This window comes from Rattus norvegicus, chromosome 7 (assembly GCF_021556685.1).
Source record: "Rattus norvegicus strain SHRSP/BbbUtx chromosome 7, alternate assembly SHRSP_T2T, whole genome shotgun sequence".
Classification (NCBI taxonomy): domain Eukaryota; kingdom Metazoa; phylum Chordata; class Mammalia; order Rodentia; family Muridae; genus Rattus; species Rattus norvegicus.
In genome coordinates this window covers 37,692,586-37,718,265 of record NC_141540.1, presented here as the reverse complement: position 1 = coordinate 37,718,265, position 25,680 = coordinate 37,692,586, and the positions used below count along the sequence as shown (strand labels likewise).

General features: G+C 47.1%; 2 protein-coding genes and 1 long non-coding RNA gene across 6 annotated transcripts in view; 1 reads left to right on the top strand and 2 right to left on the bottom strand.

Moving 5' to 3' along the window:
* The window catches only part of Hal (histidine ammonia lyase), a 30,254-nt gene extending 14,413 nt beyond the window's left edge, over positions 1-15,841 (bottom strand). The window contains exons 1-16 of the mRNA NM_017159.1: positions 15,587-15,841; positions 15,030-15,090; positions 14,875-14,902; positions 13,666-13,740; positions 13,500-13,572; positions 13,319-13,385; positions 12,690-12,727; positions 11,970-12,095; positions 9,743-9,882; positions 7,893-7,940; positions 7,044-7,191; positions 5,697-5,792; positions 5,545-5,603; positions 3,980-4,060; positions 1,305-1,370; positions 1,064-1,229 (exon numbers count right to left, since the gene is read on the bottom strand). Of these exons, the coding sequence (NP_058855.1) occupies positions 1,064-1,229; positions 1,305-1,370; positions 3,980-4,060; positions 5,545-5,603; positions 5,697-5,792; positions 7,044-7,191; positions 7,893-7,940; positions 9,743-9,882; positions 11,970-12,095; positions 12,690-12,727; positions 13,319-13,385; positions 13,500-13,572; positions 13,666-13,740; positions 14,875-14,902; positions 15,030-15,090; positions 15,587-15,833 (1,519 nt within the window). The 5' untranslated portion in view covers positions 15,834-15,841. The remainder of the gene's footprint in view (positions 1-1,063; positions 1,230-1,304; positions 1,371-3,979; positions 4,061-5,544; positions 5,604-5,696; positions 5,793-7,043; positions 7,192-7,892; positions 7,941-9,742; positions 9,883-11,969; positions 12,096-12,689; positions 12,728-13,318; positions 13,386-13,499; positions 13,573-13,665; positions 13,741-14,874; positions 14,903-15,029; positions 15,091-15,586) is intronic.
* A 264-nt stretch (positions 15,842-16,105) lies between these two features.
* LOC102553539 (uncharacterized) lies at positions 16,106-25,554 on the top strand. 3 transcript variants are annotated; one of them, XR_015625238.1, is made up of 5 exons: positions 16,106-16,670; positions 18,631-18,794; positions 23,289-23,774; positions 24,153-24,385; positions 25,415-25,550. It is a non-coding gene; the product is annotated as an uncharacterized LOC102553539 (long non-coding RNA). The 3 variants fall into 3 exon arrangements; XR_015625237.1 differs by lacking the exon at positions 23,289-23,774 and having other exon boundaries at positions 25,415-25,554; XR_015625236.1 differs by lacking the exons at positions 24,153-24,385; positions 25,415-25,550 and having other exon boundaries at positions 23,289-24,009.
* The window catches only part of Lta4h (leukotriene A4 hydrolase), a 31,773-nt gene continuing 27,785 nt past the window's right edge, over positions 21,693-25,680 (bottom strand). Inside the window, exons 17-19 of one of the 2 annotated variants that reach the window (NM_001030031.2) lie at positions 24,174-24,256; positions 23,439-23,543; positions 21,693-21,901 (exon numbers count right to left, since the gene is read on the bottom strand). In NM_001030031.2, coding sequence (NP_001025202.1) covers positions 21,784-21,901; positions 23,439-23,543; positions 24,174-24,256 — 306 coding nt within the window. In that variant the 3' untranslated portion in view covers positions 21,693-21,783. The remainder of the gene's footprint in view (positions 21,902-23,438; positions 23,544-24,173; positions 24,257-25,680) is intronic. The other variant, XM_087556304.1, reaches the window with a different exon arrangement.

Below are 25,680 nucleotides of genomic sequence, written 5' to 3'. Positions count from 1 at the left end.
AAGCAATAAGAACTCTCTGTATTGTCTGCCCACTGTTTTGTTTTGTTGGGTTTTTTTTTTCTGTTTTGTTTTGATTTGATTTGCTTTTGTTTGGGTGGATTTTTGTTCCTTTTACCTAAAGACATCTCCTGACTTTGTTGCTTTGTTGCTGTTGTTTCTTAGTTTATTTTTGTTTTTTTTTTTTCAATGCCTGGGTTTTCTCAAGACGCCATTGAAGTTTTTTGTTTTGTTTTGTTTTGTTTTTTTACGTTGCTTCATAGCTGGTTGAGATTGTTTTTAATTTGTAACAAGTTTATTGCTCGATTTTCTTTTAAGTCAACAAACTGAAAGTACCTGTTAATAAAAATTCTTAAATAATCATGATGATGGTAGTAGTGGTGGTATTTGAGTTCTGCCTTACATCCAACTACTGGGCCATGTTGAAAAAGCCACCTAGCCTCTTGGGTCTCTGACTATTCATCTGACCAGTGGAGATTAACATGGCCTCCCTCTTGGTACCGTTGTTACAAAGAAATGAGGAGAAACAAGCAAAGCCACTGGCACTAACTTCGTGGCATCCTTCTGATGAGCCCCTGCAATCTCCAATCAGAAATCAGCTGCATTGAAGCTCAGTGTCCACGGGACACGTTTTTTTCTTGGGAACATTTTTACATGTTTTGAGAACATCTTAATCTTTTAGTGGATAGTAGATCTAATAGAATGTCTCCAAACCTAATCATTCAGTTTGCCATCAGCTGTATCCTCTCTGTCCCCCTACTACCCTTTGTAAGAAAAGCTACTTCGATGAAGGTCAAATACAATGTCAGATTCCTCTCTCTGGGGCGATTGTTCATCTACGTGACTATCCCACTGTTGTCTTTCAGCACTACTGTGTTTAGGTTTCCTTTTCTCTAGAAAATGTTAAGAGTTATAGTAAATGTAACGTGTTAGGCATGAGAGATAGGATACGCATCAAAGTGGAGAACCATCAGGGCTCCTTGCAAGGCGAAAGCTGATACTTTGGGGAAAATGGGAAGTGCCCTTGGTGGACAGGCTTGTGCTCTGACTAAGGTGGTATCCTTACCCAGGGCTGCTGCGGTACAGTGGGCTATCATGAATCCAGAATTGAGACCTCCTTCAGCCACCAGGAAGGCGGGCAGCTCACTGAGGGAAGGATTACACAGCCTTTCGATTCTTCTTTCACTAATTGCCGCAAGTTCATGGACGCCAATGGCCAAATAGTCCAGGGCCTAAAAGAACACCCTGTTTAGCCGGCCTGCACTGGAATGTACTTTCAGGGTTAGGAAAGCATTTAGAAAGCTTACTTTGGCTGGGTATTCACCGTGGAAGTTTCCTCCCGAAATTGTCTCCCCTCGACTGGCAAAGACCATCTTTCAAAACAGGTTAAGGCTTAAATGTAGCATCGTTGGCCACTTCGAAGGTAGCTCCTGTCCCCATCTGCTTGTTTTTAGTATTGAGGTGACTGTCATTGTGCAGATATAGGAGAAAGGACAACTCTTCCCATAAGCAATCATTGATATAAGACAGTGTTCCCCAACCTGTGGGCCACAACCCCAAAGACCACAGATATACATTACAATTCATAACAGTAGCAAAATTACAGTCACGAAGTAGCAACATGAGGGACTGTATTAAAGGGTCTCAGCGCTAGGAAGGTTGAGAATTGCTGACATAAAGGTACACACACAAGCACATGTACACACATGCAAGCACACACATGTACATGCACACACATGTGCGTGCATGCACATATATACACATGTGCGCACATGCAAACACACACACACACACACACACACACAGACACACACACACACAGAAGGTAAATTGTGTTGTGTATTTGGGACCAAAAGGCATGGGGTATGAAATGTTTTCTCTTGAGATCAGAGATGTCAACCCCTGCAACTTTCATAATCTGCCAACTTAACACTTTTAGTCAAAAGCTAAAACTATGACATGAACCATTTGTTTGAAGTCAAATTCTATTTCTTCCACAGAGATATAAATCCCTGCTCCACAGAAGAAGCTGTTAAATAAAAGACTTGGTTGACAGGTATCCATCAAGATGACTAAAATAATCAATGCCGGGGATGTTTTCCCACTCTGTCCTTTCAGTTCCTGCACCAGCATTCGACAACAGATGGTAGCCAACAGATCCTACAGGCACACTTCAGCTGAAGGGGACTTTGAACTCACAGAGTGTGATAGCCCCCAGAGATATTTCCAATCTATCACACACATTGCTTGAGCCAGCAGGCACAAGGGCAAAAAGAGTAACAGTTCCTTCTTCCTGGTTCTAAAAGTTAATCTCCCCTCCACCCCCACCCCCCCAGCTTTATCAACAATACATTTAGTTAGTTTTTATCTCTGGTATCAACCAACCTCTGAACGATAATATTCAGACAAAACATTGTGTCTATACTGTGCGCTGACCTTTTCTTGTCATCACTCCCTAAGTAACACAACAAAACAACTGCTTACATAGTGTTTACACTGTATTTACACTGTATTATGTAAACTAGCAAGGAGTTAACATATACAGGGAGAAGCCTGTAGGTTATCGTGCAATATCAAAGGGATTTGCGCATACAAAGATTTGGCTATGGGAAGAGTGTCCTGCACTCAATCCCTGGCACACACAGTCTTCTCTCTGTCCTAATCCCGGCATTGACTGATTGGTGCTCTAATTTAGAAACTGAACATGTATTAACCCCTTGTTTTCCCATTTTGTCGCTCATTAGATTTCAGCAACACCCACCTTCCCGAACACTGAGAGCCTGTTCCCTCGGGCAATATCAGTTCTAGAGGCACACACTGTCCACCACCTGGAAATCAAGTCTTTTCATTAAGAAAGTAGAGGACTTTGGGGCTGAAATTATGGCTGGGGAAAAATTAAATAGAAAACCATCATCCCTATCGAGGAGGTTCCTGCTAACCTTTTCCCTTCTAACTTTTGAGTTACCCTTTAAGATCTAACCGTGCCAGTATAGAACGGCTCCATTCTAGAGCTTGTGAGCTAAGACCACGGAGCATGCACAAAAATCACTGTTCCTTCTAGGGAGTGTGGTGGCGTCGGGATACGTGGGGCTTTCTTAATTTCAAGGATTAGCACGAAGCAATGCTGGAGAACACACAAATCCTGAAATGGGCTTACGGGATGAGAACACACAAATCCTGAAATGGGCTTACGAGATGAGTACACTCAAACCTCGGGGGAGAAGCCTGACACTGCTGTTGAGTAACCAGCCTTCAGCTCACCCAGGCTGCTCTCTCAGCCATTTCTCCAGTGAATGGAGGCAACTTTAGAACAGGAAAAAAAGGGCCTCTAAGAGCGTTGCCTGTTTTCAAAGGCACAGTGACTCTGTGATGTGAAGACTGCACCTTGACTTGAATCATCTCAGTTTCAAAGGAAAAAACCAGACCCTCTGGGGGAAAGTGATCCTGTTAAGGACCCCCTCCCTCTACAAAGAATGAAAGTGTTCTTACTGTGCATATGGAAACATAAACTGTGACTGGCCTGAGTCAAGCCCTCGTCAGAAAGGAACCTGAAACCTTACCTCCTTGGAAACGTCTTGGTGTGCTAGCATGGCGTTCTCTGCTTAAGACGTCCCGCATCACTAGAACCAGACTGCAGAAGCGAGGGCCAGCCTCCGAGACGCTAATCACACAACAAGCCTCAGTAGTGGGTTTTCCAGCCGGCGACTTTGTGAAACCACATCCACAAATGCCCAAAGTGGCACTTTAATCTTTTACGGGCTGGTTTTGAAAGTACAGCGCGTTAGGCTCAGAATCTAAGAACAGGGACCTGGGTCCGACTCTGACCTAGAAGAAGCCGCCCAAATGCTCAGCCTCAGGGGCTAACTCATCTGACTACAAAACAGAGTAACTGGACACAGACGCTCTAAAAAGGATTGCGTAAGGAGATCCTATCTCAGCCACCTGGGGAAAACTGTAAACGCGGAGAACACTGAAAAGATACAGGATTGTCTGTGGCACTGTTCAGTTCTGTGGTGATGATGTCCTTCACAAAGGCAATTGTATCGTTCACCACACCGTGGACCTAAGAGCACAATCAAAATACAGCATATGATTAATACCCAATAAAAAACGTTAGTATTCTTGTAAGATGCTGTCTTCAGGCCTTTCCCTGTAACTGCTTTGCAGTAGCGATCAAAAAAGTATAACTGACTTAGGACATGAAGGTAACTGATAGAAGTTCTCAATGAAACAAATTAGAGTGTGTGTGTGTGTGTGTGTGTATGTTATATATATATATATATATGTTATATATATTAGAATATATATGTTATATATATATGTTATATATATATTAGAATATATATATATATATATATGTTAGACTAACAAGCTAAACATTGTGATATAGGGGAAAGATGCCAGCTCTAGACACAAAGAATCTCACTTCTGTACCAGTGATAGGATGTGGGCAAATTAGTTTTCTGCGTGAAACAGAAACAGATTTGGAAAGTAGACCATGGAAGCCACCTTACTATTCGTATGAAGTAAGTACAGTGCTGTAGCATCTCTTGGATGTGAGTCGCAAGGATCACACAGATGGTAGCCATCAAGGGGATGACGGTCATGAAGCGTAAAGAATCACACTAAAGATGCTCACAAGTAAATAGTCACCCTGCACCTTGCCCTGGGAAAGCCAGGGTACACTTAATGGCTTTTCCTAGAAGTCTAGGAGATAACGATCTAGTGGTGTGATCTCGGGCACAGAGGGTACCAAACCCTGTCCGTCAGGTCCTGACTGCAAAGTGGGAGAAAGGACCAACTTCAGTGCTGGGGAAATTCAGTGAATTAATATTTGGAAGATAACTGATAATGGGGCCCTGTCAATTGGAGACAGCGATCATTCTAAGAATAGCGGGGACTCTCAAGCCAGGACTTATTCTAATGGCTCAGTTCATTTGGCAATTCTTTCCCATAGATGTCTTTGAAGTATTGTTTTACAAGGTATTTGAATAGGACTTGCTGAGTGATACAAAACGAGGATATTTACTTTAGGGAAAACACCCTTTTATTCTCTCTACCAGAAGTTGACTGACAAATCATTTCTCGAGATGACTGTAATCTCTCATCAGTCAGATCATGCCAAAGAGCTGCACCTATTTCTTACTTAAAGTTGTCTCAGAGACTCATTTATGATTGCTTATACTCGATCATAAAATGCAGATAAGGTATGCCTCATGGACACTTGAATTTGGAAAGACGGAAACTTTCCAGTAAACATCCTAGACTTGATTGCTGCCTTTCCCTCCTGCGAGAGCCAGTAAGACTCTCCAGTACTACTTAACTGTTGTAGTCTTATCAACACAGGAGATCACGATAAAGGTTTAGCCTACCCAGTAAAAAGTTGACAATAACTGGAGACATGGAATTATAAAATATACTTTTTTTTAAAACAGTCGTAGTAGAGAGATTTAGATTGCATTCAGTCATGACATGATCTGTTTTATTTTTTTCCCTATGAATTATTGGGAAAGAGCCTTTGCTGGTCTCCTTGTTTCTTGACTTTACCTGTGGACAGCAGCGTAAGGTGTACGCATCCTGAACACGATCACAGAACCTGTGGCTTTCTGGAAGGACGGGGGAAGAAAACAGGCAGCACATTACCGGTCTCTCCAGGTCACACAGCACCAATGAGCCCACTCAAACAAACTTGTCCAGACCTGCAATTTCTGACGGGTGGTGATCTGAGTCCAAGAGGGACCGGAACCGGAAAGCAACTTCAATTTGCCCGCGGTGAGGGCGGACGGCGTGGATGTCTGGAATGGAAGGAGGCAAACGAGTTTGAGCAATTCGGACTTTAGAATGAACCTCGGAGGGTGGTGGACCGTCCGTGGTGCTGGCCAAGCCCTCTGAAGTCCTGGGGGCTCTCACCCATTATGCAGAACATCAGATACTTCAACCCGTTTCCTTATCTATTTGATTGTCTCTATTGTTGCGGTGCTAACTGTACACAGAGCACACTAGAAATGTCAGCCGAGATTCCAGGCCCACTCTGATTTTTTTTTAATTTTTTATTTATTTGTTTACTTAATTACATGTGTAAGTACACTGTAGCTGTCTTCAGACACACCAGAAAAGGGTATCAGATCTCATTACAGATGGTTATGAGCCATCATGTGGTTGCTGGGATTTGAACTCAGGACCTTTGGTACAGCAGTCAGTGCTCCTAACCACTGAGCCATCTCTCCAGCCCCCAGGCCCACTCTTAATGGATCTGTACCAATGACAACGGGGAGCATGCACAGTGGCTTAATTTATCTGAGCCAATTTTGGACATTCTCCGCTCTGCCTATCATTAACATGGAGTTGTTACTAACTCCACTCATTAAGTATATCTAGATAAGATAAAAAAATACTTATATCATTTTTGCCTCCCCAATTTTCTTACCAGAGCAATCCTAACCTCTGTGTGTGTGTCTGTCTGTCTGTCCACCTGTCCGTCTACACATGTGTAAATACATGAATGGGTGCCTGGGTGTATATGAATATGTATGGAAGCCAGAGAAAGTGTGGATGTCATTCCTTAGACATTCTCCATCTCCCCCCCCCCCTTTATCTTTTACATTTTGAGACAGAGCCTCTCATTGGCCCAAAACTCATCAACTTTGCTAGGCTGGCCCTTGAGCCCCAGGGAGCTGTTTGTCTCTGTCCCCTGAGCTCTGGGTATACAAGCAAGCACCGCCAAGTCCGATTTTTAAAGTCAGTTCTGGTTTGAACTTAGGTCCTTCTACATAAAGAAGATCTTCCCCCAACTGATCTCTCCTCAGCCCCTTCCACCGGAACTTCAAGTCTCACAAACTGACTCCTAAACCAATATCCGGCTTAGCGTGCCAGAGCACTCGGTGACCTGGAGCGGGTCACTTAGGTGAGCCTGTGGCAGCTCCAGGTCTACTAGGGGTACCTGGGCCTTCTTGCTCTTCCCTGCTGCCCATGCCCTCCACCCCCGTGCCTAAAAATGTCAACCGACTCTCCCCGGTTGAATGAGTAACCAAAGAGGACCTGCTGACCGGTATCGAAGGCTTTGGTGGTGCCCTTCAGCACCTCGAGGGTCAAGGCAGCCACGATATCCGCTTGCCGGGCAATGGCGCTGGCTCGCTCCACGGCTTCACAGCCCAGGGAAGTGATCATCTGTGTCCCGTTGATGAGTGCCAGGCCCTGTGAGGGAAGGGAGCAGAGTTTCTTTCCTACTGCGCGCACTGTAAGGAGCCCGCAGGCAAGCACGTTTTTCTATCTTCTGCTTTTGCGAGAGAGAAATTGGCCCGTCAGCTGAGCCGGGTATCAGTGTGTTTTTGAAAGTGGGAGGTGCCTGGGTTCGATCCCCAGCTCCGAAAAAAAAGAACCAAAAAAAAAAAAAAAAAAAAAAGAAAGTGGGAGGTGGTCCTGCAAGCTCACGAGCTTGATTAACTTCGTATCTGGAGTCATTAGCCCAGATGTAGCCGAAGGGTACCTGCCTACTGTTCCCCCAAAGCAGCCGTGTGGCCCTGAGGTACAGTGTATGTAACATCTTCAGCCCTCTACGTTGTGTTGTTTACTAACTTCTCATCCTCATAGACAAGGCATCCTAAGAATATCCTGGTCCAAACTTGTGGCTGAGAGCATCTCAAAGGGCCTTAACTAAGCATGTCTCATCAAGTTCTCTAGAAAACTATATTTGAAGTTTAGATTCTTAGAGAACCCTCAGGGACTTACAGCCTGACTAATCTTAAAGGCTCGCAGAGAAGCCCTTTCTTCAGTGAGCATCTGTCAGTCAACACATAAACTGTGTTTATTTTAAGGAATCAGTGAGGCTGGTATTAGGGATGAAAACAGTACATATGTAAAGATTCGTTAAAACAAACAAGTTTTTCTTGACTTACTTCTTTTGGTTTCAGAACAATTGGTTTCAATCCGTGGGCTTCTAAGACCTGTTGAATGATTAAAAGCATGTAAAGTGTTATTACTGGACATACCAGCTTACTTTTTAACTTCATATGGAGCCCAGTGAAATACTTTTAGTTCCAAGGTTTAATAGATTAAGCCTATACAAACTTGTTCTAGCTGGGTTCTCAGGGCCAGCATGTACCCCTGTTTAGTCGGAAGGCAGACTTAGCAACTTTTAGACTCTTGAACCAAGGACTTGGTTACCTACAGAACAATTTTGCTTTCAAGTTCCTCTGTGTTGGGCCTCAAGCTTTGAGACTCACCCAGATAAACCTAAACTCTGGCAAGGCTGGGCTCAGGGCTGGCTGTCCACAGGCTTCTGAATTCAAAGCACGACCCCCAAATAGTCCTCTGCCCTTATTTCTGCATCTGTTATCACTGGGGACAGGGCTTGGGGGGCAAACTCAATAAGGAGGAGATTACGGGTCCCCTCAACTAGGTAGAGCTAGCATCCAAAGAAGAAAGGGACAGATGTTCGTTCTCTTACATTCAGAAGTAAAGGGTGTTGCTAAATTGAAGTTCTCCTGGTGAAGGAAACGAGGGTGGAGCTAAAGTAGGAGCAAGACAGACAGGTGCCCCTTCACTGTGTCCATTTCTCCAGGTCTGGGTACCTCTCACTGCAGGATGAGGGGCTGGGCTTGAGGGTAGGGAGAGTAGAGGCCCCGAAGCTCAGGTGAGCAGGCCATTAATAGGCTGCATGCTTGAGGGCGCATACAGGAAACAACTAAAAAATAACCACATGTGTATGGGTGTCCTGGAAAGGATTAGAGGAGCAGAGAGGGCAGATTCCTAGAGGAGTTTTCAGAAGAACAAAAAAGGTAATGAAACACGGGGCCATCTGCTTAGCCCAGAGCACACTCAGCAGCAGGCTAACTCAAGTTTCTGCCATGGAGAACCTGGAGAGGAAAGGACTGTGGGGATCACTTTTTTTTTCCTTCCAGCCCTGGCTGTCCTGGAACTTGCTTTATAGACCAGGCTGACCTTGAACTTAGAGACTCGCCTGCCCCCGCCTCCTTAGTGCTGGGATTAAAGGCAAGAGCCACCACAGTCCAGCTGGGAAACAACCCTCCTGAAGCCACATTATGTCTGGACTTTATCCTATAGGTGAGGGAAATGCTTGCAGGTCAAGCAGAATGCGTTTGGATTTGCTGTTAACCAAGGTCAGGCTGGCTGCCGGATATATGTTAGGTTGTGGAAACATTGTCCACAGAGACAGAACTTATAGTTCTTATATGCCTTATAGTTAGGGCATCTCTCATTAACTGCATACAAGACACTTTAAAGGATTCTGTGGGCTGCTCATTTGGGATCTGTCCATGAAGAAAACATTCAAAGTTTTGTATAAAATACACCCTTCATCCAGGAAAACACCATCCTTGCTAGAGGCCACGGAGCGAGCGCTGCCTTTGTGAATGTGAGTTGGAGGAGTGACCTTTGTTGGGCATCCTTCTGGTAGCTTCTTTGTATCAGCAACAAAACAAGAACTCAATGAATATTTCTTAAAAAGAAAACTAGTTACATTACTTAGTAGATACAAACTTATGTTATAGGTACAATTCTGTATCTATGAATACATTCCTGAAATTAAAAGTAGCAATGATACTTTCCCTACTCCATCTACATATCTGAGATGATGGCGGGTGACCGTGGAAGCCAGTAAATATCTTTTCCTAGTCTGACTCCTAGGCTCGAGTTGACTCGTCTGTAACGGGGCTGCTGTAAGGATGAGGAGACAAAACAACCTCCTTGACGATCACTATGGTTGGATCTGTTGTGTGAGGCTTACATATTTGGCATCGGCCCAGCCACTCTTTGGGGACCACATCTTTCCTTCTCCAATGAGCCCCAAAGCAAGATGGGAGAGTGGGGCAAGGTCTCCGCTGGCACCAACGGTCCCTTTCTCTGGAACATAGGACAGGCAGGAGGCTGCAAGAGAAGCAGGCGCCAGTTATCTCAAGAGGTCGAATGCCATTTTGGTTATCTTTGTGTTGCCTGTGAAGTCAGCCCTCACTTCCAACAGAGTGTAGAGACATGTTTTAACATAAATACCCAAGAATGATAATATCTCCAGCATGAGTAATGGTTAAGAGAACCAGCTAAACTGGGCAGAAGTGCCATACTCCTTAAATCCCAGCTCTCGGGGAGGCAGAGGCAGGCGGATCTCTGTGAATTCAAGGCCAGCCTGGTCTACAGAGTGACTTCCAGGACAGCCAGGACTCTACAGCGGAAACCCTGTTACAAAAACCAACACCTCCTGACCCCCACCAAGAAGCAGCTGAGCTCTTATGAAAGAGAAGAGTGAAGGTGGTGGAGAGGAGAAAAGAGGAGGGAAGGCAGGGAGGGAGGAGAGGAGAAAGAGAAAAGAAGGAGGAGAGGAAATGTGTGTGGGACCATATGGGTGAGAGGCAGACATCCGGAGGGAAGGACATGGTGCTCTGACTGTCATGACTCTACTCCTAGAATTCTAGCACTATCTCAGAAACACAATTATAAACTAACTGCTGGTTGTCACATTTACAAGACCAAAACATTAGAAGTCATCAATGTACGGAATTGAGGGGCACCATCAATGTACGGAATTGAGGGGCATTCGGGTGATCAGATTATAAGGAGTCATTAAAAGCTATGCTTAGAAATGTGTAAATGGTTACTTAAAAAAAGACATGGATTGTTCTAGAAATGTGGCCCACCAAAGTATTATTAGCAAAGTTCTTCCAGGGCAATAAATTCATAGGCAAAGCACATGTTCTCTGTCTCTCTCTGTCTGTCTCTCTGTCTCTGTCTCTCTGTCTCTGTCTCTCTGTCTCTGTCTCTCTGTCTCTCTCTGTCTCTCTGTCTTTGTCTCTCTCTGTCTCTGTCTCTCTCTCTCTCTCTCTCTCTCTCTCTCTCTCTCTCACTCACTCTCTGTCTCTCTCTCTCTCTCTCTCTCTTCCCTGTCTCCAGTCATTCAGTTACATACTATAACTATTTATACATGAGCATGTGCTTCTGTATAGAAGTTCCCCTCAAAAGTTACCCCAACACACAGGCTTCTGTTTCCTGAAATGAAAGCCCCGATGATGGTGTTCATATTTCCCCAGCTGTTGCTAAATAACATCAGTTAGACACGTCACCGCCAACTGTGGACCGGCGTCCTGACTATGCCTGACCTGGGAAATTCTTGGAGCATCAGGGTCACAGAGATGCCTTAAACTCATCTCTCAGAGCAGTGGTTAGCTCAGGTTGGAGCGCTACTGTCTTGGGTTGGAGGCTTGTGGTACAGTGGATCACTGGCAGATCACTATGTACTGTAATGGGATCGCTATGGATCTGTGCAGACCACCCTAGTCTAGCCTGCAGGCTGTGCCCTCCACTGGCTATCGTGCCACACATGCCTCCTGTGCCCTCAGTGTAGCAACTCAAACATTTGGTCTTCTCTGGATGACTGTGAGAGACTTTGCTTCCTTTCCCGTTTTCCTCCAAAGAGCCCTGGGATGCCCCATCAACCTGATGTTCTGTCCTCAGCTGTGTGAAGGGACAGCTCCCTGAGCCTTGCGAATCCAGTCTCCCCCTTTAAGGACTGAGTTTAGTTGCATCGTGTCTTATCCCACAGCGGCTCCAAGACTAGGTCGATTATTCACCCTGTCACATCTCTGACCCTACCTTTTGACAGAGTTAGATTTCCGTGCGCTAGTGCAACTCGTCCATCATCTGGGGAACATGAAGATTTCATCCCTGATCGCATACGGGCACCACTCAATAGAAAGCTCTTCATAGACCTGAACTTAAAGGCATAATGGCGGGGCACACGCTTATCTCAAATGTTAGATCAAGGCTACAAGATGGCCTGCCCCTTATGGGAACAATTAGAGCTCCCAATTCTTGCTACCTGATTGCCAACTGGTTCTTCTTGCCAAACTGGTTTTATACTCATCTTGATTTCTTTTTCAATCTCAGCATCTAGACATCCAAGTCTGCCTTGTGGTGTGTAGCCAAGTTCTCTGAAAGGCCAGACTAAGGATACGCTGCCTTACCATTAAATACTTCAATCACTTGTTTCAGGGTCTCCAAGGAAATCCCACTGTATCCTTTGGCTAAGACATTGATCCTCAAAGCCAAGAGCATCCGACACCTCTCAGGACTGAGTGGCTTCCCAACACCTGCAAAAGCAGAATTGTCATTTTTCTTCAAGAAAAAAATAAAAAATAAAAACATCCTTCTCCACCTCCTGCCTGCCCCCTGCCCACACCTTTCAGATCTTTTCCCACTTTTGACAGTCTTCCAGGCTTCCTGAAGCTGGGCGGATGGTGTTCCCTGTTGCCTGTCTTGCTTCTCAAAGCCCTGTCACTCATAGAACCTCACCTGCCCCCAACAGCTTCAGAATAGTGCAGAGAGAGGCCTTGGCACAAGCTCCTCCTGGGTGATGGGCCCAGGGCTCATCCTCTCTAGCTCATGTCCCCACGCTAGTCTTCATTTTCTCCCCTAAATGCATCAGTCTCCTTATAGGCTGGGGCACCCTTTCCTATCTCACCCCCCACACCTTTCTACCAGGCGCATTCTGTTTTCGAAGCTGCAGCAGATGATTGGTCTGTTCCGATGCCTTTGCTCACACTCCTGGGTTCCGAGCATTCAGCCCTTGGAATGCATTCGGAGCACGCCAGCTGATATGACTGGTAGCACTCAAGTCACATGATGCCAGTCAATCACATGAGCTAACATGGTTTCGGAGGTACCCAGTACAAGGAATAATTTACCTGAAGAATGGGAACGGACTAAGTTGACCTGAAGCTCCCTGGAAGAGAAAGACGAGAACCCTCTTAGACACCCGGGGTGGACAGGCTCTCTCAGCTGGGAGTATAAAGGAAATGACAGGAAGGACTTTAGAGGAGTTTCTGCCTGCAGGGCAAGGACACAAATAAATCTTGAGCTCGCATGAGTTGGAGACAAGTCAACCCAAGCCTCACACTGTCCCTCAAGGAACATGAGAAACTTGACTGTCTTCCAGGGCCGTGTGAGAATTTGCTACCCATGGCTTGGTCAAAAGCAGAGGTTCTCAACCTGTGGGTCACAACCCCTTTGGGGGTGGATCTCATATATCAGCATGGGTTGTGGGGTTCACCTATCAGGATATTCTGCACTAAGATTTGTAACTGTTATGAACCTGCAATGAAAATAATGCTACAGTGAGGGGGCCATGCAGGGTTGGGGGTGGTGTCACTACAACATGAGGAGCTATATTGAAAGGTCAAGCTTCGGGAAGGTTGAGAACCTCTGGTCTGTTGAGAGCGCTCAACAACATCAGTGTGCTTTAAATGACCTTCACGAGAGCAAAATCTCAAAGCTGGGGCAGGTGAGGTTATGAGTGTCTGCATTGGGGACTTACTGTAGCTTATTGGCAGGGATCACAGTTCTGGCAAATTTTCCAAAACCCGTGGTGATGCCGTAAACAACTGGAGTGAAAAAAGACATGAACAGACACTCTCGTGATTAGATGCCACAGGGGTTTTATTCCTACGTTTGTCCATAGAAGTCATGGTGGGACATTCCGAGGGAGGGAAGGATACCTGTTCTTTCTTTTATGATGCTGTCAATGACTTCCCGGGACTGCTGCACTTTCTTCTCAGCTATTGAAGTGAGCTAGGAGAGCATTGGCCAGGGGTGAGCATGTGAAAGCCTTCCATGTCTAGTGGGAATGGGAGGGCGCTGTCCTTCCCGCCCTACCCCACATACCTTTATCTTGTAATGTCCCTTGCCTAGGTTGACCAGATCCTCCGTGCTCAGACTGTCCCCATCCAAGGCAATGTACTGCACAAGGGGGTGATGTTTTGGTAAAAATAAAAAAAAGCGGCGGAACCAGTTCCTGAGTGCACCCTGATGGTCCCGCTCTTTTGCTAGTTCTGGCTCCGGTGGGCTACTGGACCTAGCGCTAATTTATCTCAGATTAGTAACTCTCCCGGCGGCTCTCTGCTAGCCTCGAACACTGGTTCCAGCCACTGGGTAAAATCAAGACTCAACAAACTGTAACCCAACAATTCGAGAGAAAAAGGTTTTTTTTTGTTGTTGTTGTTGTTGTTGTTTTTATTCGACAGATAGGTAGGTTGATGTCAAGGTGATACATGATTGGACAGTAGAGAGTGGGGGGGCGGGGACAAAGTTTTTGTAAGGCAGGAGAGAGGAGGAAGGAGGGAGATCAGATTTAGGTGAAGTAGATCGATTTTATCTTCTCTAGGTGGACAGTTTATATCTTTATTGTGTGGATGAATTGTGGATTGAGAATTTAACATATAAATCTAATTTGGAGCGTGAGGATCAGGTTCTGTTGCCCTCAAGGAGTGAGAACATACAGGGCCTGCAGAATGAGGGGTGTGTGTGTGTGTGTGTGTGTGTGTGTGTGTGTGTGTGTGCGTGCGTGCGCGCGCGCGTGCCACATATAGCTGCGGAGAGGGCAGGTAAAAAGGAGACAGCCAGGAGAGGGCAGCTCTGCGTGGCAGAGTAGCAGCCAGAGCGAGCGGATCCGGCATGTAGGAACTGATAGAAAACGTTTCCTTTTTAATTTTTACCACAACAGGGTGACTTTAGTGAGTGGGAGGGTCTTTTAAGGAGTAGCATTGGGTACGGCCTGGCCCCAAAGATATTTTACTATCTTTCTGAGGCATTGGTTTGCTAATTAAGAACAGGGCCGGCTAACAGGAACACTGGACAAGAAAAATCAGAAAAGCAGAGGCCAGGCTCCGGGCAATACCACTCTGAGCTGGATGAAACCTGTCTTTAGTGTAGTGTTCACTCAGTTATACCGTCCTCCTCCTCCTTAATGAGGAAGGGTGCGGTAGGTGGGTGGGGCGTACACCAGCTAAGACAAAGTTTCATTTTTCCCCTCAGAAAAGAAAAATAGCTTGCGGGAGGGGGGGCGTGGGGGAAGAAAAATAGCTTGCAGCTTACCTTTTCAGGCTCCCGGTATTTGCTGTAACTAAAGCCAGGTGAAGGAACATGCTAGCGGTGTGGAAAAGCCCCAATCCTGCCGTTTCAGGACCAGCCCGGCCCCATCCCTTACCCCCGCCTCCCAGCGCTGACCAAAGAGGATGCAGAAAGGATACAGGAAAACGCCTTCTGGCTGTGATGGAATGAAATCAGGAGACATTACATCGCCTTCAATCACTGAAACAAGAAGGGGAGAGGGGGGCCTTGTAAGTCACAGGGTATCACATTAGGACAGGTGTCACACCCAGGAAAGGCGCGCTCCATACACTGAGCTTGCGTTTCACAGCAACGGCTGCTGGATCTTATCTTCCTACGCTTCCCCACAGTCTTAGCGTCTTCCCACAGGAGAGCAAAAAAGCAGAAAGGTAGCTGTGGGATGTGAGTGGAAGACTGGTTCTAGCTGGCTTCCACTTCCACTCTGGCGATCCCTTACAGAAGGATTCTGTAATTGCAAGGGACTCTAATCTGCAACTTTGGGTTCAAGTCCTGGCTGACTTTGTGACCTGACTCTCTCCATCTATTGCAGACCGTTGGGGGTGGGAGGTGATAAAACTTGAGGCTTCCACAGGGCAAGTACTCAAGCCTGTTTTTCTCATCGTGTTCCCTCACACGAGAGTGACTTCCTCCAGGACAGGCCAAGGCAGTTCACTCTGTTCCCCTGAGGGCCACTCACCCACTTCTACGAACTCATTGTCCTCCAGGGCCACCTCCAGCAGGTCCTCATTGTCCAACAGGCCCAGGCCCTTGCACCGGCGCACAAGGAATCGCACTTCATCCACCGAGGTGAAGCCCCCGTTGTCCGGCTTGTTCTTCATGTAGCGCCGCACAGCCTCGCGGCCCAGCCAGCCAACACTGAGCTTCCCGTCCTGGCAGGGTACCGCCAGCCATTCCCCACGCACGTGCACCGTGTACCTAGGCATGGCTCACCTACTATAGCCCTTCTGAGCTAAAGGTTGCTGGAACCAAAGGGCTGGCTCCTTTCCTACAGTCCTGGATGGGGAGAGCCTTTATCCTTTACCAGGGAGGGGAGTGCCTGCTGGGGTGTGGTTGGCAGGGAGACTGAGAATGGACTTTCAAAACACACCCCTTCCCTTGCCTTCAGCCATCCACACTTTGAACAAATATTGATTGCGGGCTCTGGTGTTCCGTTGGCCTTTCTGGAAGCTGAACCAGGGGCAGGAGAAAGGGATGTAGGTAGCTGAGCCCACTTTCAATGTAGCCTTATGGGCAGCAAGACCAAGGGTCTGGAAGTCTGAGGTCCTGCTCGCACTTCTCCTGATCAGGGTTCCTAGTTCTCTCTCTCCCCCGTTCTGAGTCCGCCTTGAAAGCTGCTTACTGTTCCCCTCTTTTTTTTTTTTTTTTTGGTTCTTTTTTTCGGAGCTGGGGACCGAACCCCGGGCCTTGCGCTTCCTAGGTAAGCGCTCTACCACTGAGCTAAATCCCCAGCCGCCCCCCCCCCCCCCGTGTTCCCCTCTTTAGGGAATTACTCAACTGGTCAAACGCATCGCCTCGGTCAATTGTGACACCCGCATCGCCTCGGTCAATTGTGACACCCGGAGTGACACCCGGAGTGTAGCAATCCTAATTCATTTATTTATTCCACAAACATGCGTTGAGCAACGCCTCCCTGCCACTGCCTTGGGCTCCTGAAGCCATTGCTCCACAAAAGAAAGCAGAGACGGATTTTCACAACGAAAAGTTGTGTCTTAGACACATGAATCACTATAGCTTGGAGGCCCTCAGCTTACTGCCCTGGGGTGAGTGAATGTTCTTCCTGTTTCCTAATCCAAAGGCCAATTCTTTAAGGCTGTGATCTATGGCATGTACCTGGTATAAGTTCTGGCTCTGTGATTCGCAGTCATTTGACACCTCTGGGATTTAGCTTTACTTATCTGTAAAATGGGCATCCCAATGGGTGGCTGGAAAGACAAAGTCCATTGGTGTGTGTCAACCCTGAGGTCGGGGCCTGCTAGATAGATGGGAAGGTTAGAGAAGTGTTTGAGATTACTGTCACCAGGACTTGGACTTTAACTCCCCACGGGCCCTCAGGTGTGTGTGTGTGTGTGTGTGTGTGTGTGTGTGTGTGTGTGTGTTTGTGTTCCTTATCTTTGCCCTTGGATATCCCTAATTCCACTAGGCTTCTTCCCAGCCCATAACAGCTTCCCCCGTGCCCCACCACCACCTAATTCTTCCCCACCTGAGTTAAGGACCACTGATAGCACAAAAAGGAATTCAAAGAAATGCATGGGCTTTAGTAGTATGTCAGCTCTGAGAAATTTGATTATTCCAACAGAAACCCTGGCCTGCTTCTACTTCATTAGCACAGTTGCTCTGTAGACACCCATATCCACATCTAAGTGTCTCACCATCGGAGTCTACTGAAATGTAGTCATCAGACACACACACCCCGACTGTGCCCTGCAACTTGGCAACCTCTCGATTTGATAGAGACAGACGTTGTCTTCAGTTCAGTATTTCACCTCCAGGACATGGCCTTACTTAGCTCATCTCTGCCCATGAACCCGACCTCTGGTTAATCCTTCTTCTCCTCCTGAACCCCGCCCCCTAGGAAGCTATCTTAGTTGCCCATGCAGTTACACTTAAACAGCTTCAAGGTCCTTGGGAAGCCGGAATCTATGTCTGTATTTGGGGTGAAACCCATTTTCCTGAGTCCTTATGCTGGACTGTCACCTGCTTACCCCAGCAGACTGATGTAACAAGTCCTGTGATCTTGGGGACGATGGCACCTCCCTTTGACTCATGCCTCCCTGTCTTCCTTCTCAACTTGCAGCTAATTCCCAGACACAGGCCTCATCTTTTACATCTGTGGGAAAACTGTGGCCCTTAGATACGAATCACCTTCATTCTGCTCTCCACTCACTCATTCATTCACTCACTCATTCATTCATTCACCAAGTCCTTTCTGAACACCTGTGAAGTGTCAAGCTCTGTGCCAGGCGCCTCAGACTGAATGAGATCCACTCATACTCGGGCACACTCATGGGCTTGACATCTGGAGGTGAGCGACCTCATCAAGGCTGAGATGCCCCACTACCCCTCAGGTTGAAAGGTCATCCAAACTACTGGGTGCTCTCGCTGACATCCCAAGCAGGTCCAGATTTTGAGTGATTCCAAGATGATGTCAGCACCCGGCAATCTGTCCCTCCCAGCCATGTGAAAGTTCTACACACAGACCTCCAAATGTCATGTGGTGTGGCCGACTTCGCATTCCTTCTCCTCCTACTCTCCTGTCTCCCTTGCTTGTCAGATAACTCCTGAGCTGTTGTCTCTGTTCACCCTTTGTATAACCCACCTTTAGGCTGGGTTGGGCGGATTCTTCTCGAGGCTATGTTAGCATAACTATTTTTTCATCATTTATACACGCCTGCTCTTTTAGGTCCTTGCGTGATCACGTGCACTTGATCTGACACAGAGCCGACTCAGTACACACTTATTAGCTCAATTTGAGCCGGTGGGTATGGTATGTCTTTGGTCCTAGGTAAACCGTGTGTCTCTGGCGCCCTCTGCCCCTTCCAGGGAAGAAATACAAGTGAGAGAGGGAGAGAGAGCTGAGGGCAGGAAAACGGGATTGTGCAGCAGTATAGTAAAGTCCACCAAAGAACTCAACTGGAAGGCAGAGTGGGAGCAAAGCGGTCCCAGGATTCAAGGACTGGACAGGAACCATCTTTGGGGTGTTCTTAATCTTTACCTTTTTAGGGGGTACCCAGTGATCACACGTGCCCACGTTTATACTCCAAGACAACACTCTCCTTGGCTAGAGTTTATTTGACCAGTTGATGGGCTCAACTGAAGAATTTGGAACTGTGATGATCCTTCCATATGTAACCCAGGGTGAGCCGGGTGCGGAGTACACAGCAAAGGTAAGAGAAACACGCAAGACAGAAGCGCCGATGGCTCTGTGTTGCCAACTCTCTGTGACTCTTGAAGAATATCCCTCTGCTCTTACTGACTAGGGTTTTGTATCTGGCCACAGAAGAATCATAACCAATGCTCCCGAGGTGTGGAAATGCCCCGAGCACTGCAGGATGCTCTGTTAGGCCTGTCTTTTATTTGGTTCACATTCAATCATTTTCGATGAGTCTCCATATGCCATGTGCTCTGGGGAGGTGGTGAAGCAGGCTGAGTGGAGTGAAGGAATACTGGGATGTTCACCTGACCCGTGAGGAACAGGAGACTGGCATTAAGTCCATTGGAGCAGCAGGATGGACCCGGGACTGAGGAGCTGTGGTTTGAATATGCTCGGTCCAGGGAGTGGCACTATTAGATGTGACCCAGTCAGAGTAGGTGTGGCCCTGTTGGAGTAGGTGTGTCACTGTGGGTGTGGACTTTAAGACCCTCACCCTAGCTGCCTGGAAGTCAGTATTCTGCTAGCAGCCTTCAGATGAAGATGTAGAACTCTCAGCTCCTCCTGCACCATGCCTGCCTGGATGCTGCCATGTTCCCGCCTTGATGATAATGGACTGAACCTCTGAACCTGGAAGCCAGCCCCAATGAAATGTTGTCCTTATAAGAGTTGCCTTGGTCATGGTGTCTGTTCACAGCAGTAAAACCCTAAGCCAGGAGCCCTCCTACTCAGAAGGAGAATCCATCGATCACAACCAGGCTGGTGATAAGCAAGTCCGTGTTCATGTTTAAGTTGTTTAAAGAAGGAAAACTCTGGGCTCAGAAAATAAGGCAGTTGATTAAGTGCTCACTTTAATCAACTTAAGGACTTAAGTTTGATCCCAGAACCCACATTTAAAAAGCCAGGAGTGTAGCATGCTTATAATCTAGAGCTGCTGAGGTCAAAATACATTGGTCTCTGGGGCTCAATGGCCAGCTAGCTTAGCCTACTTGTCCAGTTACCAGTGAGACCCAATATGGCCAGTGCCCGAGCTGTCCTGTGGCATCTGTGCACACATGTATAGCTGCACACGGGCTCATGCACTCACACGTACACATAAAAGAAGTAAAATAAGAACAAAACACAGATCATGCTGAAACTTCTGTCTGCAGGCAAACGCAAATGTAAAAATGGCCAGTATGGCAACAGAACAGCAATAAAGTATTAGGTGAGTAATGTGTTCAAATATTTTGTAATTGCACCCAAAACACCCTTATCATAAAAACGTGAAACTTCTATTGGGTGTGGGAGCGTATACCTAATAATCCTAGCCCATGGACAGCTGAGAAGAGGATGGCAAGTTCACAGCCAGCCTGGTCTATGTAGTGAGACCCTGCCTCTGAATAAGTATTAAAATTTATAAATCAAGAGTAAAGCTCAGTAGAGTTCACAAAACTATATCACATTATTTTCTCTGTGAAAGTTATAGGATGTGATCTCTTTTAAACTATTTATTCTTTATGGGTTTCACATCATGCATCCCAGTCCTGTTCATCTCCCTGTCTCCCTTATATCCACCTTTGTCCTTGCAAACTCCTCCCCAAAATCACACACACACACACACACACACACACACACACACACACACACACACACCCCAAAGAGAAATAAACAAAGAAAACAACCTATCATGGAAGCTATAATATGTCACAATGTGTCCCATGTATTGGTCACACCTCTCCACTTGCGAATGTTCCTTGTGATGGGTCATTGGTTTGGTTCAAGAGCTTTGGCTTCTGTGACATCAATACTGGATCCTCCTCAGGACTCTTCCTGGAAAGCCTGCTGTTGCCCTGTGCCATGAGATCCTGCAGCCTTGGAATAGCAGGACTCACCCTTTCAGGCATCCCAACCATTGGCAATCATACAGATTTTTGGGTGGGACAACCTCAGAGCCTTGGATCTGGGCCTGGATGGCTGCCGAGCTGGTCAGCCCACCAGCTCTCCCGTATCACACCGCCAGGGTGAGCTCTTCTGCACTGCTCCATGAGGCCACCCAGTGCTGCCATCTACTGGCGGCAGGGAGGCTCACCTGTGCCAGTAATGGAGCAGGACTAACACTCCCTCTCCCATGACCCCAGGGACAGCTTTCCTGGCTGCTGCAGGTGGTGAAGAGAAAGGCATCAACCCCCCAACCCATGCCGCCTCATGCCAGACAAGTGGCAGGGCCAGGTCCCCTGTGCTCTCATCCTTGGGGCCTGCTCACCTGTACCTCCTCAATCATACCAGCCATACTCTGCTGCCCAGGTGGGGTGCAGGGCCTGCTCTCGTGAGTGCTTGTAGCCAGCAAGGGGCAGGTCCAGCTCACCCATTCTCATGATCCCAGGGGGTCAGGTGGTGAGGGCCAAGGGGGCAGAGGGCATCCCCCCATTGCTCCTTCCCTGCCTAGGCCAGCTCTGCCATGCTCCTGCCCTCCAGGGTGGCTCACCCGTGCTCCCACCACCACCAGCTCAATTGTGTGGCCTAGGCTGAGTGCAGGGTCTGTCTGCTCTCCTGAGTGCTGCAGCCTGTGTGGGACTGGGCCAGCTCTCCGGCTCTCTCACCCTTGGGGTTAGCTCACCCACACCTCCACCATCAGGGCTGGCTCCACTGTATTGCCCAGGCTAGGTGCAGGGCCTGCTCTCCCAGAGCTCTGCAGCCAGTGAGGGGCAGGGCTAGTTCACTCGCCTGCTCTCATGACCCCAGGGAGAGTTATCCTGACTGCCATAGGAGGTGAGAGAGGGTGGGGGAGGGCATCACCCTTGCACCCATAACATCTCATGGCAGACGAGTATACCACATTATTTTTTAAGAGGCAGAGAATGTTAGTAAAATCATGAGGAAATAATTAAAAAGTAAAATAAAATAAATAAAACCCACGAATGACACTTTAAAATACAACGAGAGCTAAAATTTTGTATTTCTTAATAGGTTCGATTTTTTTTCTTAAAAAAAGGAATTTTCTGAAATCAGCAACACTCAGTTCCTTAATCCACTTTCAGATCTTTCCCCACCAGCATGGCGGTCACGGGATGCATACAGGCTTTATGTTCCTGGTAGGTGCGGACAGCTTGATCGTGGGATTTGTCGAAGGCAGCGAGGTCCCTGCAGAGAAAAGGGGGAAGGAGAGAGGCGTAGGGAAGAGAGATGGAAGGAGGGACAGAAATATCACGTCAAAACATATGTTAATCAATCATTTAAGAGTATATACATTCTCAATTACAAAAAGCATTTCTGAAAGCTTCATACAGTGAGAACAAAAACAGCAACTGTAGTGAACCAATGTGGGCAAGTATATAAAACGTAGGATTAGTGATTCTTAGCATGGCTGTTAGGTTTAGGATATAAGACATATAAACAGAACATTCATTTTTCCCATAAAAGATATGTTCTTAAGTTTATTTCTTTAGGGGTGTGTGTGTGTGTGTGTGTGTGTGTGTGTGTGTGTGTATGAGAGAGACAGAGACAGAGAGAGACAGAGACAGAGAGACAGAAAGAGACAGAGACAGAGACAGAGAGAGACAGAGAGAGACAGACAGAGACAGAGAGAGACAGAGACAGAGACAGAGCGCCATAGCACAGTTGTGGCGATAGCCTGTGCATGTTGTTTCTCTCCCACTATGTGAGTCCCAGGAATTGAACTCAGGACGTCAGGTTTGGCCATAGACACCTTGTCTGCTGAGCTTTTTGCCAACCCCAAAGGGTATATATTCTTTTTTTTTTTTTTTTTTTTTTTTTTGGTTCTTTTTTTTCGGAGCTGGGGACCGAACCCAGGGCCTTGCGCTTCCTAGGTAAGCGCTCTACCACTGAGCTAAATCCCCAGCCCAAGGGTATATATTCTTATTTGAAGTATACATCACTCAATTTGAAGGTAGATGGGTTTTAATTCTGGAAAGCTTGTGAAATTTGCTTTAAAATACCTTCATAAAAACAAGTTTTGTGGCCATTTAAAGAAACCAGGCCAACGGTTTGCACCGACAGCATTTCGCTCTATTTAGGTGAGTGTAGTAAGGTGGCCAGACTAATCATGAAGTCTGATGCCGTGACTGTAATATTTTTAAGACCGTGGAGCAAATACCTAATCAGAGAACTTAATGGGGACGCTCTTAAATTCCATCTTCTTACTTAAACTCCCCCATTTTCTTACTTCTCCCCCATTTTCCCAGCATTCCCCTAGTACACGTCAAGCGACACTGGACTGGTGCAGATTTCTCTTCTTAGTTTTAGATTCTCCCTTTACCCCCACACCTACTTGCCAAGTTTTCTGCTTTCGAAAATCTCTCTGCGCACCTAAGGCTTGAGTCTTGAGTTTGTCTCCCTTTCATCTCGCCTCGCCCTACGGTAGCTAATCACACATTGTGCTCCCGAAGCAGCTAGTGTTGCTTTAAAATGCGAACGGTCACAAGTATTAATCTTTACTCGTGATAAGCGACTCGGATGTACTCAGAACTACGCTAGAGACGGCATTTTACGGAGTTGTTTTTCCCGCCAGGACGACCGGGTTCTGAACCTACGGCCTCCGCATGCTGAGGGCTCTGCTACTACGAAGCTACAGCCGCGGCCCCTTTGGAAGCAGTCACAAGAATCGTCTCCGGGTTCTGCTCCCCGTCCCTCCCGTCCGCACAGCCCGACTTGGCCTTACTTGAATAGAGGTCGTGTAAATTTCATCCTTCCTTGTTCAGTTGCCATCTTTAGGGCCAAAGGAATTGCTTCTTCCCACTTCGATTGAATGCAGAGCCGTAACCATCTGAAAGAAGGGTTTATAGGGGTGGGCGGGAAGGTGAGGACGGCGGGAAAACCAGAGGTTCTCCTGAACATTCATGCCGCGGAGACGAACAACCCCATCATGGCCACGCTGAACGCCTTCACTCCACCAACTCTCATCTGCGCACACACTAACAACTGGAGAAGAGAAGGAGGAGGAGCTGCGTCTTGGGAAAGGCCCTAAGTGTTGGGTTTGGACGGAGGAAGTGCTTGTGTGCGTAACAGAAGTACCTTTGACCTAAACCTAACGCTACGAATCTGAATTCAGGGTGGTTGACGTAGCACAGAATCAAAGGTGTCTACCCGGGCCCACTCAGAGTTGATTTGACTACTTGGGAAAGGAAGGCTGTTTGCGATTAAAACTCCTCATTCTAATTTGTTTTGTTTTTTTAAAGTTGGGGGAAACTGAGAACCAAGTCTAGCAAAAAATAGATTAGTATCACCATGTGACACACATCTTGGCTATCCCTTCCATTCCACTGTGGCTATCTACGTGGATGACACGCGACAGGGGTTCTCAGGACTCGTGGGCTCCCGCACTGTGCTTCCCCGTTCTCCTCTGTTTAAGCTACCACTCCGCTTTCTTCCACAGAGACAAGTTAAAATGATGTACCTGAATCGTATTTCAGAATTGTTAATGGCATTGAAGTTGTACACCTCTTGCATTCGCTTTATGTGCCCCAAGGGAAGAGGTGCCTAAGAGCAAAACGAAGAAGTATGAGGGATCATTTCAACAGGATTCCCTGGAAGAAAGGAGCTGGAGAGAAAGTCTTAGCCAGATTAAAGCCCTACGTACCTCAGAATACGGAAAACTGCTGGACGGGGGTAAGGGAAACGGATTCGAGCTGAAGCGAATGCCTAACTAGTCCCTGAGGAGGATGCTCTGGGGGAGCAGGGATGAGCTATTGTGGGGAAATTAGAGAAGTGAAGGGCGATCGTGCTCTCCTCAGCCTAGACCGTCCCAGCATCCTTTGGGTCCTTCCCCATGTCTTACACAACTCAAACTTAGCCCACTCTTTAGATAAGCCACACTTCCTTACACTTTCATTCCCAGTGCCTTTCCTGATTGGCTTTATCTGGGTCTATTTCTTCTGACATCGGTTTTAGATTATATCCTCTGGAAATGGCAGCCCTTAACCTTTCACATCACAGTCCCCTTTGGGAGGAGGAATATGGACTCTGTCCTTCGTGGGGTTAGGGGGCATTTACCACATAAATATAAACACCTGATACAATTTCAGGGGATGCCTGATCTCACTGCACTCATGTTAACCCACACTAGGAGGGGGAACCAGTTTGGAAGAAGGAAAGGAGACGGGTTCTACTGGGACAGACAGAACTTAAGACGCCTACGGAGGACAGGCTGAGGTCCCTGGGGAGGTGCTCCCTTCCTACCCTCCCACTGTGGCCTCCTTACCTGACAGGACTGCCTATGAGCCAGCTGCCTTCATTCTAACTGCTAGGCCTATTCCAAGTTAGTGTATTAGCTCCCACATGGACATACTTCAATTCCAAATCCACCCTGCAGGCCAGTAATGAGGGCTCCCTCCTCAATTTCCTGACCCGCCCTGTTTTGTCACACTCCCCTGCCCCCATGTCATCCTATTTGGCTTCCCCTTTTCTTCTCCATCCGAGGTCACACCAGCAGCACCACTGGAAGCTATCAAGCTAATGACTGGTGCACTAAAACAAAATTCTCTCTTACTATGTGACAGGGCCTCTGTCCCGTCTAAAACGCCACCAGCCATTGCCAACACACGTGTCTCCCCCTCCCAGTGGATCATGGGCTTTCTAGAACAAGGATTCTTCTTTCTTACGTATGTTTTTTTCTTTTCTTTTCTTTTCTTTTTTTAGGAGCTGGGGACCGAACCCAGGGCCTTGCGCTTGCTAGGCAAGCGCTCTACCACTGAGCTAAATCCCCAACCCCCTTACGTATGTTTTGATCTGGCACAGTACTAATCATAATTCAATAAATGCTCTTTCAAAAGAATGAAGGAGTGGACTATGTAATTTCTTTCCCCACAACTTTCCTCATTAGTATTTTTTATTCCTGCACTGGGGTCAGCGCACACACGGTGCCTCTGGGTCCACATCTCTCTCCAGGGCTGGGAGCTGGGACT